At 32.7% G+C, this 12,888-nt stretch overlaps 1 protein-coding gene across 4 annotated transcripts; it reads left to right on the forward strand.

Annotated features, from left to right (window-relative positions):
* Positions 1-558: 558 nt before the first annotated feature.
* On the forward strand, positions 559-9,762 carry LOC11437357 (elongation factor P). Of its 4 annotated transcripts, none has more exons than XR_003009954.2 (12): positions 559-883; positions 964-994; positions 1,117-1,130; positions 1,243-1,293; positions 2,844-2,913; positions 3,619-3,688; positions 3,809-3,876; positions 4,610-4,715; positions 4,997-5,330; positions 6,985-7,024; positions 8,334-8,401; positions 9,195-9,762. XR_003009954.2 is itself a non-coding variant. In XM_003601560.4 (11 exons), the coding sequence occupies exons 1-11, from the start codon at positions 686-688 to the stop codon at positions 9,205-9,207; spliced, it is 729 nt and encodes a 242-aa protein (XP_003601608.1). In that variant the 5' UTR covers positions 564-685; the 3' UTR covers positions 9,208-9,762. The 4 variants fall into 4 exon arrangements, 2 of the variants coding, with proteins under 2 accessions (XP_024633743.1, XP_003601608.1); XR_003009953.2 differs by lacking the exon at positions 4,997-5,330 and having other exon boundaries at positions 564-883; positions 9,195-9,327; positions 9,431-9,762; XM_003601560.4 differs by lacking the exon at positions 4,997-5,330 and having other exon boundaries at positions 564-883.
* Positions 9,763-12,888: the final 3,126 nt, after the last annotated feature.

Below are 12,888 nucleotides of genomic sequence, written 5' to 3' on the forward strand. Positions count from 1 at the left end.
TTCATTCTCTAAACGATTTGATTCATTTCATTACACAACCACACATTTATCTTTAAGAAGTTCTTCTTATGTTGTTGCGACAGATTGTTGGGGATCAAGTTCCCTGCTTTGAAATTTGTTATGTCTGCAAACCATGACCTTCCACTGATAGCGAATAACTGTTCATTTGGGAACTCTGCTACAATAGTTTTGTCTTTCGTGGTCAACTCTTTATTTTCCAACCTCGAGAGGTGATCCACCACTACATTCTCTGCTCACTTCTTATCTCGAATTTCCAAGTCAAACTCTTGCAATAAGAGTATTCATCCTAACAACGGGGGTTTTGAATCCACTTTAGTCAACAAAAATATTTAAGAGCCGGATGACATGTAAAAACAATAATAACCTTGAAAATAATTAGATAAGATGCTGTGACATGCGACAATAATGTGACATAATGACTAAAGCATGATCAAAATAAGTTAGAGTATTAGTTTATTACAAACCTGAAATTTAGAGAATTTGAATGCGACAAAAATAACATCAATCTTATTACAAACTTCAAACTTAAATCACAGTTTAGACCGTTAGCTCAATCACAAAATTGTCATAATATTCATATTCCATCGATCTGTTAAGAAGTGCGTGCGTGCGTACTTGGTACCCAGGGTTTTTGTGTTATTCCGGCGCGAGCTCGAGTGAGAAAATGCAAGCTGCAATGAAGCAGAAACTGAAACTCCTCTACAATTCCAACTTCAAATCTCTCTTTACACTCTCATCATTCAAATTTCATTCTTATTCCTCTCCGCTAAACTCATTACCACATTCTTCCACCGCCACCAACTCCTTCACCACTCCATGGTCCATCATTCAACGACGTGGAAACAAAATCGTTGGTTCTGATGTACGCATCGCATCACCTTCACCTTTCACTGTTTTTAAATCTTTACCGATTCTTATACTTTTTTACATTTTTCACTGCAGATCAGAGTCGGAAAAAAGATCGGAAAACAAGGTTACTTTGCTTTTTCTATTATCATTCAATTGAAATTTCGTATTTGATTGTTCATTTGATCAATTTCTTACGCGTATTTAGTTATTTTCTTCTTACTCACAAATTTTATGGCTTAATTCCAGGGCGCATTTACGAGGTAATAATTCATTTCTTGACGAGTTGTTATCAGTTTCTATTCATTCATTCAATGTTGTTATTGAAGACTTTTTTTTTTTTATTTTTTATTTTTATATTGTGAACTTGTTCAGGTTCTTAAAGTAGATCATTCTCATGAAGGACGAGGAAAAGCCACACTGAAGGTTTTTTTTCTTTCTTTTTTCTATTCAAGATTTTACATGTTCCCAATCATTATTTATCAGCTCACAGATGTTATCTGCTGCCTGTTTGGATTGACCTATCATGATAAGTGCTTACGTATAAGTTCACATAAGCTATTTCTATAGCAAAAGATAAAATAAAGAAATTGTTTTTGTATATGCTATAGGTTGTTTTTATGAGTATATCAGAGCACTTATGAAAATAAGTTGAAAAAAGCTTTGAAAATTGTCATAAGCTGTTTTCTTAAGTTCTCCCATACAGTATCACAGAACCTATTTCAGTAAATAAGCTCAAATAAGCTAATCCAACCTTTATTTGAGGTTATCTATTGACATAAACACCTGTTTTCAGCTCTCTACAAAATAGCTTATGAAAATAGTTTATAGCTTATATGAAAATAATTTAACTTTACTTTATCTTTTGTTATAAAAATAGCTTATCATAAGCGCTAAGTTGCAAATTAAGCCGTATATTCAAACGGGGCCTTGGTTTTTCATCCATTACTATTAGAGTTTGAAATGTAATGCTGTGATGTGTGCATAAATGTACATTGCCTTTAATACAAAATTAGCCAAGTGAATACTGAATATTAACGTGCAAGTTATATTTTAAAAGAATTATTACTATTTTATATATTTACGATGGCTTTTATTTGACCTATGAGAGGCCTTTTTGCCATAAATTTAAAGGAAAAATGTATTTTCTTATTTTCTGCATTTTATTTCAGGTAAAATACTTGCAGGGGCACGGCCTCTCATGTTTTAAAATATTTCCTTTTTTCATTAACATATTTGGTTATTGTGTGTGTGCGTTGTAACAAGACACTGACTTGGTATTTTGGCCATTTGCTCTCTGAGTCTTTGAATTTATATCTTTGGTAATTGCTCTCTCTATCGGTAAATCTGTGCCTTCTGCGCTGCATACTTGACACATAGAACCAACTTCTTGTTGCAAAATATGCCATGCTAGATTTTGTAATCCACCTCTCCCTTTGGTAGGAAAGTTTTAGTTGTAGATTACTAGATTTACTGGCTTGACCGAAATGGCGAAATGTTAGAGATGTATTTTTGCAACACATGATTCATAGGAAAACAGTTTTCCATGAAGCAGTCTTATTGAAGGATTAGGATCAACTAATAACTGATGAATACACAATTTTTCGTACCTTTAACATAGATATTGATACATGATCTCAAAGGATTATATTGTTTAATTTGATCAAGTAATGATTTTTTTAAGAGAGTGTTGATTTAGGTTTTATTCTAACTTACCAGTCTTATTTGTGTTTAACATGGTATTATCCAAAAATAGGCTTTGTGATATTTGGACAGTGGCATTTGTCAATCCATTTTAATTTGCCAACTGTGGAACGGCAAATGATTAAATGCAATCTCATTTTGCTTGGTTTGTCCAACTGCCTATGCATATTTATGCTATTGGTATTGGATATAGTTGTTTATTGTAACTTATAACTTGTAGACTCTCAACTCCATGCATAACTGACAATTGTAGCTCTTTCTGATGATGATAGGTGGAACTTCTTGACATTATCCAGGGAACCAAGGTATCACAAAGAATTGCCACTGATGATGAGTTCGAAAGTATGTCCCTGCATTCATTTACAAATTTATCAACAGCATAACATCATGTATTTTGTGTATCGGTGTTGAGATTTTTTATTTAGTTCTTGATAATATGGCCAGGATTCTTTAATTTGTTTAGGTTGAGTCATTCTTCCTAGGGAAACAAAAAACAGAAGACATATTATTGGGTCACTAATAGTAGTTAGTTAGAATAGTTATGAAGTGAAGTGGTTGGGCAGTTAAGACTGCTGGGTTTAGAAATTTAGATTAAATAACAGGAGAGTGGGGAAGAAAGGATGGTAGATTTGTTAGTTTGTTAAACAAAGTAGGGTATTGGTTGTAAAATGGAAAGCCTTTTACTGAGTGGGAAACCCTTGAAAGTTGAAAGTATTCCCTTCTTTATTCTTTGTCTGTGATTCAGTTATTCAATACAGTAGTGTTTTTTCTGTCTGTTTTATTTGGTGTGCTCAAATGAAATCTTTCGCAACGTTTTGGGCTTTGTTTTGGGGTTTGTAACAGCGTGTGCCTCCGTTCTGTGGATCCAAATGAATTTGTATGAAGGCTATACATTTATACATATTCTACAATTACATCTTTTAATTTGAATGATAAGATTTGGGACAATTTGTTCTCTTTCTGATTAGTGGCATGCTAGGACATTTCACACCTGCTGATAGCTGACCAGTATCCTTTTCCGTGCTTACAATTCTCAAATTGTTGCAGAGGCCTATATTCAGGAAAAGAATTTCATGTACATGTGCACGGATCAAGATGGTACTGTAGTATTAATGGAGTGAGTTCCTACATCTTTCATCCTGTTTCGCTGTCGGTATGTCATTCTATGCTGTCGCGTACAAGAAACTCTTGGGGAGCATAGCTATTTAACGCGGTTTCTCCATTTATTTTTGCTCAGCACTGATACGTTGGATCAAATTGAAGTTTCCAAAGAGTTGTTTGGCAAGAATTGTTTATACATACAAGGTGTGTTAAATTTTACTCTTGATCACTATTCTTTTACTGTTAAAATTAAGAATCTTTAGAGATTCCTATCAGCTATTATGTGGAAAATTAAGACATTTTCAACTGCACTTAATGGTCATACTCAGCATCCTTGTCTCAATAAACTACTAGCTCGTTACCAATCATTTTCTAGTTTTGCATCAGTTCTGATATTGTTATTGCTATGTGTTACTGTGAATTCCCTACATAATCAATGTCATGACTGGTGCCCGAGTATTTCCCTGAATTTTCATTTCTACTTAACCTTTCTCATTTGTAGTTTACTCTAGCTGATTAGGTGGTCAGTGTTGTATCTCCTTCTCATAGCTGCTTAAGTCTAAGTATCTCCTCCGTGGGTTTATTTATCTGATGCATTCATGACTGATGTTGCGTAACAATTCAAGCTTTATTCTAGTCAGTATAGCGTTCTCTTCTGTTATGTATATGGTGTCATTCTGCATTTGTAGCTTTTCTCTGTCATTCTGCACTTATGGGATAACCTTTTTTTTTTGTCTTCAAGGCTTGTACCCCCCTCCGACCTTGTTCTACCTTCTTACTGTGATTTTTCCTATGTTCATAAATATGATTAGCAAACTGTAATGTTGTGTTTTATTTTACCCTCTGGTAGTCATCGAGTAGCAAACTTTTATTTCATGAATATGATTTGTAATAGAACTATTACCAATTAATTATTATATTGTTGCCCGTTTGCCAGATGAAATGAAAGTTAAGGTACAATTTTACGATGACAAACCTATATCTGCAACAGTTCCAAAACGTGTAATATGTACTGTCAAGGAGGTGATTGCAGCCACTCCAAGGTACATATTTTTCTCCATTACTGGATATAAAAAAAAGTACTTGATCCTGTACCTTTGCATTTCTTTTCCTTCCTCTTGTTGTGAATGCCTTTGAATATTTTTTGATGAAATATGCCAACGAATTGTCTTTAAGTTACAAATCACTCTCTTATTAGTTAAAAAATGTCACATATTTTTGCGGGCTTATGTGCCCTCTCCTTAGGTCGTATATGGTATTATTAGAAATGTCTTTAACATCGTGGAAGAGTGAGCAGGAATAAAAGTTTCTTATGTTGATACAGGAGACCAACTATGTTTCCCAGTCATAGGACATTCCCAAGCATGCAGTTTGCGAATGATAGTTAAAAGTATCATCATCAGCTTCATAGCTGGGACTTTTCTGTGGAAATGGAAATTTATAGGCTGTAAAGTTACGAATTTACTCACAGTTGCTGCCAAAGTTATAAACAGCACATTCATCAAACATTAGGATAAAACTTGGTAAGGAACAGAAAGAAAAAATTCCCAAAAAAGTTGAATGGCAGCCAAAATATATCATAAAATTTGGATCCCCTCATAAAGATATGCCCAAGGAGTGAAAGATTCCCTGCAGCACTGAATGCCCACCTTAATGAGGTCAGTGTAGCTTCTATTCCACAAATTTTGATGCCCAAGGAATAATATGATCGTGTGAGTGTTTTCTTCAATTTCACATCCTGTCAAGACTTGGAACAGTTAGGAAAGATAGTTTGACTTAGGATAAGAATCAAAATATCCAATAGATTTGAGTATAGGATAAGATCCAAATCATTTGATTCAGCCCTGAATCATGTTATTTCCTCCTTTGTATTTTTCCCTAATTGCAGTAGAGTGGTTGTTTCTGCAATCTCAGTATTAATTACATAATAATTACGATATTGTTTCTATCTTAATTACTTAATATTACTATAAACAAAATATATTATTTACATAAATATTAACACTGCTTAACCAACTATGCTTTATATTCTAGCAATGTATGACTCTTGAGCAAAAAAACAATATAATCTCTTCTCCGAAGTTACATTTTCCTTAAACAATTAGGATTAAGAGTCTAGTTTAATATAATTCGCGTTAGAACGTTAGTGCTTTCTCTACTGGATCACACAAATATGCAGAGGATAATATTATTCATGGTCTTTTATCTCTCTTATTCTCATTTTCTGCCAATTTCTATAAATTCTGAGATCTTCATTGATTATTGTGTTTGTAAATCATTGTCCTTTGTCAAGAAACATTCCTTTCCTTTGGTTTCTTAGCCATGCCCATGATCCTGACTAAAACTTGTGGCAGTCCTACATCATCCATCGTTATGTAATATGTGTAGTGATACGTTGCTGTCATTCACATTATCATATGTTATATTATGGTTCACAATGTCAACTGGAGCTGCAGTCTTCATCAATTTTGAGAACTGACTTGAAAGTTGAAGAGTCTTTTGTTGTCAACATTACTGTAGATCTCTACTTGGTGTAGGAGATGAAAATTTTGAAATCAAGAAAAGAGAACAGGCAGAGGAAGGAAGTTTTTTTCCCACATTAGTCTGGTTGGAGATTTGTAATTGAGACAAACTCTAAAACATTAAAGAAAACCTTGTACATGGAAGGGCCGTCTAATTTCCCAATCTCTTTGATCTGATTGTTTGTTGGTAATGGTAACTCCATTAAGACATCCATGAGCAAGTGATTGAATATAAGTTAAGAACTTTTTCCTATCCTAAAGTAAACTTATGGGAAAGGAATTGTCCTTAAAGATAGTAAAGTAGCTGCTTTGCAGTGCATGAACAAGTTTCCCACTGTTGTAGAGCTTGACTGAGTTGTACATAACATACATGTCATGCGAGAGAGAAATCTGAGACACAACCTTTGAATCTGTATCTAGTCATTAATATTTGACCTACTAAGTAATGCTGTCCAAATGATTAGATTAGAGAGTAGTACTTAAATTGTTTGCGTTCTTACCCCATATTCCTAGTTATATATTAAACTTTAAAGTCTCACACTTGTGATATTTCTTGGCATGTGTAGTTCTCAATTTGTGGGAGGATGCTGGTTATTTTTTAATGTGTCCGACTAATTTTATGTTTCTGCATCAATAGAATTTTGCTTACTATCAGTTTGAATCTAACAAATATTAAACATAGCATGATAGCAAAGACGAAGTCAATTTCTGAGATGGAGTATAACAGTATCTCTATAATTTCCATTCAATTTAATCATGTACTGATTTTTTCTTTCCTTTTTGTTTTAAGGAATAAAAAGGTAACACTGGACAATGGTCCTACAATCGAAGTAAGTCAAATGATTATTTCATTTTTCCTTCTTTGTTTATTCAGTAGCATAAGTAATTCGTAAAAAAATTACTCAGATGTGCAACTAATCATGGAAATTTTATTATTATGTCATGCAAAAGTTACGATTATTTGAGACTTTTTTTTTTTCTTTTCAAAAGTCAGAGACTGTAGCAGTTTCTTGCATGATACTTATTACACACGGGATCAGTTTAGCGTCTCCTTAAAAATGAGACGAATATAATTTGAGGAGCTTAAGATACTTATTACACACGGGATCAGTTTAGCGTCTTCTTAAAAATGAGACAAATATAATTTGAGGAGTTTAATATGTGAAATTATAAAAATCCAATCCCTGAAATTTTACGCTCATTTTAGGGGGATACCTAACTAAATCTTAGTGAAATATGATTAGTTAAGATGTCTATAACTATTTTCTTTCAAATATATATCCTTTATTGTATCCATGATATAATTTTGGCAAAATTCTAAAATTGTGTCAATCAATAAGAATATGCATTAGTTATTTTATAACTATATTATTATCCCCTCAATAATGCAATGAACAACATTGGATCAGCATTTTTGAATCCCAGGAAGTTTATGTATTCCGCTACTACTAGTTATCTTACCATCTGACCCAAGGCTGAAAAGTTCCCAGCCTGGAGTTGAAATATAATTTTCTGGAAAAAACTTTTACAGGATGGTAGTGAGTCCACCTGATAAGTATGCGATGTGTTTGGCTCGTCTTGGGCTTTGAATGATATCATGTAATGCGAAGAGAAAAATGAGAGACACATAACTAAATCTATTCGTCGCAGTGTTGGAACTCTGAACTACTCCCTCCGTCTCTAAATAATAGTCGTTTAAGGTTTTGTGCACGATTATTAAGGAAATGATTAATTGTGTTGATTTCAATGGTAAAATTAATATCATTTACTAAAACACCCTTATTAATTGTAGTTAGTGGAGTAGTTAAGTTAGATGAAATTCAATAAATAAGGGTATAATAATGGAAAAAAAATAATAAATGTTGCATTGGTATTCTAAAGTGACACAATGAAATAATTATAAGAAACTCAAAATATCATAATCGATGTACTTGCAAGATATTATTCACATATTTACAATATTCACATGTGTTTCAACAAAATTAACATGACTAGCGAATTAATTTTTAAAAGATAATAAATATGGTGGTATCTCTGTTATAAATTCTTTCCCTTTGACTTCAAATAACGATTCAATATCTGTTGTTGGTAAGGCCTAGTGCTTATGTCTTGTTTGTCCATATGATCAACATCTTCCAGGTCCCCCCTCACATTGTAGCCGGTGATGCCATTCTTGTTAATACAGAGGACGACTGCTACATTGAAAGGTTAGTTGGTCTACTAAAACTAAAAGCATTTGATATAAAAATTATGATATTTGCTATTTTATTAAGCATTAAGCCACTCTTGTATTTGTGAGATTGATTATTGTGCCCCTTTATTCAGGAGGATATTCTTTCCCACAACTTTTGTTTTCCATTCTTTTGTGGCTCTCTCTTGAAAAAACAAAGGCTATCCTATATTGACTTTGAAATTCTTTGGGTAGCTAGATTTTTTTAACTGTGATTTGACATGGAATCATGATTGTCATTTTTACATAAGTTTGAAAGCAAATTATTAATTATAGCACCCGTGTAAGTTGTTTCTCTTGCCCTTCTCTTTAGTAATGTGGAAAGTTCTGAGAAGGAACATAATCTGTAACGACCCCATCTGTTTTCTGGTGTGTTCAGTATCAATTATCATCCCTATCAGTCATCGTCAACTCCCACATTATAAACCAAATGCTACGAGCTCGTTCTCACCAGATAGCCACTGTACATTTGCTTTTCATATCATGCAGATGGAAAATTTAACTATTGGAAATGAAAAACATCTGTGAGGTTACCAAAAAAATAATACTAGCTACTGTATCAAATCCTCTGCTATAAAATGCTTTCTCGTTCTTTCCATGTTGGTTTTGTATGTTGGGGATGGGCAAGGAATTGATCCCCGTGGTCTATTACTGTAGGCTCTGGTGGCATGCTGTTATCGGTTGAATTTATGAAATATATGATACTACATGATCTAGTTATTTTCATGTTAATAGTGAAGCTGTTTTAACTTTTATCTCTTCATTCTCAGGGCTAAGGCATAGGGTGTGTTCAGCCAGAGTTTGTGCAGACTGTGTGAAACAACATCCATTTTATTATGCTCATGAATTTTGAAGCAGATACAACCAACCTATGCTATCCTTCCCCCTCCCCTATATCTCTAGGTAATAAGCCTTTCCTTTATGTCCAATTGATGATTTTAATGTATCCGTGGGCAATGACTTTAGGTTTAGCTGTGATATCCGAATTTTGTGTATCTTGGTTCAGTTTATGCACGTCATAGAGAAGCATTGGAAAATTATTTCACTTCTTGAAGTTTAAAAAAAAAAGTCATCGGTTCCACTGAGTTTACTCATTGGTGGGATCCGGGGCAAGATACTATGATTGTCAACTGCAAGAGATGTTTTCAATCCTTGTCATCAATTTCTTGGGAACGTCATCTTTCATCAACTTATAGATAGACGACTTATTTGGGTGTGACAGCAAATTTGTTATTTTACGTTATTAAGGCCCCGTTTGGATAAACAGCTTATATAGATGCTTATAGCATTAGTGCTTATGACATTAGAGCTTATATCATAAGCTCTTATACTTGATAAGCTATTTATGTTTGGATATGTACACTAAAAAGTACTTACATAAATTGAAGTGTTTGGATGTGACATTACATAAGCAATTATCCAAATTTTAAATATTTTTAATTTAACAAAAAAATCAAAGAATTGAACCACAATCATCAAGATTTTTTTTGATAAAATTAATCAAGGCGTAAAAAAAACAATATTATAACATATTAATTATAATTATATATATATATATATATATATATATATATATATATATATATATATATATATATATATAGTATAATCAATATTTGTCCTTAAAAAAAATATCAATATTCATATAAGATAAAATTAACATTAGAGGTGTAAATAAACATATCATATATATTGATATTAGCGTGCAGTTTGTTACCCAAAAAAGACAAGTTAAATTTGTTTTTTTATTCAGTTTCATTTTATTACGTAACAAAAAAAAAAAATCTTCTTAAAAAAAAAAAATCTTTGTTACGTTTGTTACTTTAGTAAGATAAGTATATAGTAATTTCGTTACTGATGCACCGCCAAAGATAACTAACATTATAATTAAAATATTCCTTCAAAAAATATTATAATTAAAATATATGTTTTGAAAAAGTGGTTCCAGAGAGAATCGAAGGAGGTTACATAAATTCATAAGCTCCTTGTTAAGCCAGAGGGTAAGCTGAAAATTTAGGCTTATTAAAATATGACATAAGCAGCTTATGAAACTATGATAAGCTATTTTTATTTATTTACCCAAACACCTTTAAAAAGGCTTATGGGAGTAGATAAGCCCACATAAGCTCAAAATAAGCCAATCCAAACGGGGCCTAAATGTAAGTGTGTGTTTGTTTCTGCTGTGATAAAAATTAATTTTGATAGAATTGATTGTGAATGAATTGATTCGGATCAAAAGTGAGTTGAGTGAAATTAATTTATGTTTGGATGCATTAATATGAAAGTGATTCTTAGTAATGTATGTTGTTTGGATAGTTTGAATCAAAATTGATTTTACATGTATAATTACCAAAATGGGTTTCATTATAATTATAAGTATTTAAAATACAATTAGATTTCATTTCAATTTTATATAATTATTCAAATTTAATTTGTATCATTAAATTTAATATTTTATAATTATAAAAAAATAAGTTGTTTATAAAATTATTTTGACAAAATTATTCATAGATTATTGAAATCATATATTAAGGGTTGATATGATAAAAACGTCAATGAAAAATGTGAATTTAAATTATTAAGAAATCCATAATAAAAATAGTTAGGCTTTTATCATGTACAACGTCAAAATAAATAAGACTGAGTTTAATCTTACAAAATATATCGGTAATTTTTTCTAATTAGCAATTTATTGTTTTAGTACAATTTATGATCTACATGAAAAAACAATATTGCAGCTCCTAGATAATTAGTTTAGTGAAACGGCACAATAGAAAGGATATTTATGTAAAACTGAGGGCATCCACTCATAAAATAATAAATAAATTGCAATCAATTCCCACCATGTTCCCAAAAGCTACAAATACCAGCTTTGGTTGGAATCGCTTTTACATGCCAGACTCAATTTTAAAAATAGTTATCCAAACACCAATTTTTTAACAAACTCACTTCTAAGATTTCTAAATTCACGATTACGGTTCCCCACCACGTAACCAAACGAGTGCTAAGTATGAAAATAAAGTAAGCGTTGCCTGTAAATGTGTCAAAACAGTGTAGTGGTCCCCACTCCCCACTATAGGATGTGCAAAAGTGGAACAATTTAGCGGCCGCTGCCTTGGCAGCGTATAAATCAGCGTTGCACGGAATGAGATAAGTTTGCCTCCATTAAAGCCCTTACAAGTAGGGCTGGACAAGATTCTGACAAACCGGCCCAAACCGCATCGGTCGGGTTAACTGGTTAAACCGGGTTGAACGGGTTCGAAATCATGGGTTTATTCGGTTAGTAGTGGTTCGGTTCGGGTGGGCAGATTCAGCCCAATGAAAACCGTAGCCGTCCGATTCACACAGCTTCAATATGGATGAAAGCCCATTTCTAGATAAGGCCCATCATATATAACCATAAGTTAAAGGGAAGCTGAAGAAAACCTAATTCATTTCACTAAAACAACACAGCCGCACAGCTGCTTCTTTTGAAATTGAAAACTTTGTTTCTCTCCTCAATCCATTCATTTGTCTCGTTTTACAGAAATCATCATCCCTTTAATTTTTCAATAAAATCATCACCTCTAACCTTCAAATAGCAAACAAAACTACTAATTCTGCTAACTCAGTATGGTGTGTTCTTGCCCTTCCTTTTTGCTGAACCATGCTTCATCTTCTCTCCCAAACATTATTTCCTACGTGGTTTCACCACAAAATCCAAGCAATACTGAACAAAACAATGAATCTCAACCATTTATAAGCGAACATTTGCATTCAAATCTGTTAAGTTTTTTATGTTAACTTTCTGGATCTGTAAGGTTTTTGTATCGATTTTTTACTCTCAAACCCGATACTAACCACCCGCCAAACCGAAAACTCAAAACGGACGGGAACGGTTGGTAGTGTTTCAACCGTCGGTTGATTCGGTTTCGGATTTTGAGCCCGAATTCCGACCGAAACCGGCCTATGTTCAGCCCTACTTACAAGATGATAGAGCTTTAAAAAAATGTTAGAGGTTTATTCCTAAAAATAAAATAAAAAAAAGGTAGTGTTAACCTGTGCCCTTGAGCCATATGTTAAGAAACCTAAAAAAGAACTATTCTCTAAAATTGTGTGCATTCAATTCATTAAAAAATTTAAAATTAAATATAATGCACACATTCCAATAAACTATTTTCATATTTGATTCATTAACCTGTAGCATAAGTTAACATTTTCAAAAAAAAGAGAGGATGTTGGAGCATTTATATAACAAAAAAGATGTTTGAGCTTTGTTTATCCCTTAAAAAAAAAGATCTTGGAGCATTTATATATATAAAAAAAGAAGATATTAGAGCTTTTTGCTTGGGGTACTTTAGGGATTTTTTCAATTTAAAACACAAAAATGGCGTTTGAGCGTCTCCTATCTTATTATGTCTTCCTGCTGCTATGATTTTCTACCCTCTCACTAATCAGTTACAACTAGTTGTTGAGTTTATATAA

This window comes from Medicago truncatula, chromosome 3, assembly GCF_003473485.1.
Source record: "Medicago truncatula cultivar Jemalong A17 chromosome 3, MtrunA17r5.0-ANR, whole genome shotgun sequence".
NCBI lineage: Eukaryota > Viridiplantae > Streptophyta > Magnoliopsida > Fabales > Fabaceae > Medicago > Medicago truncatula.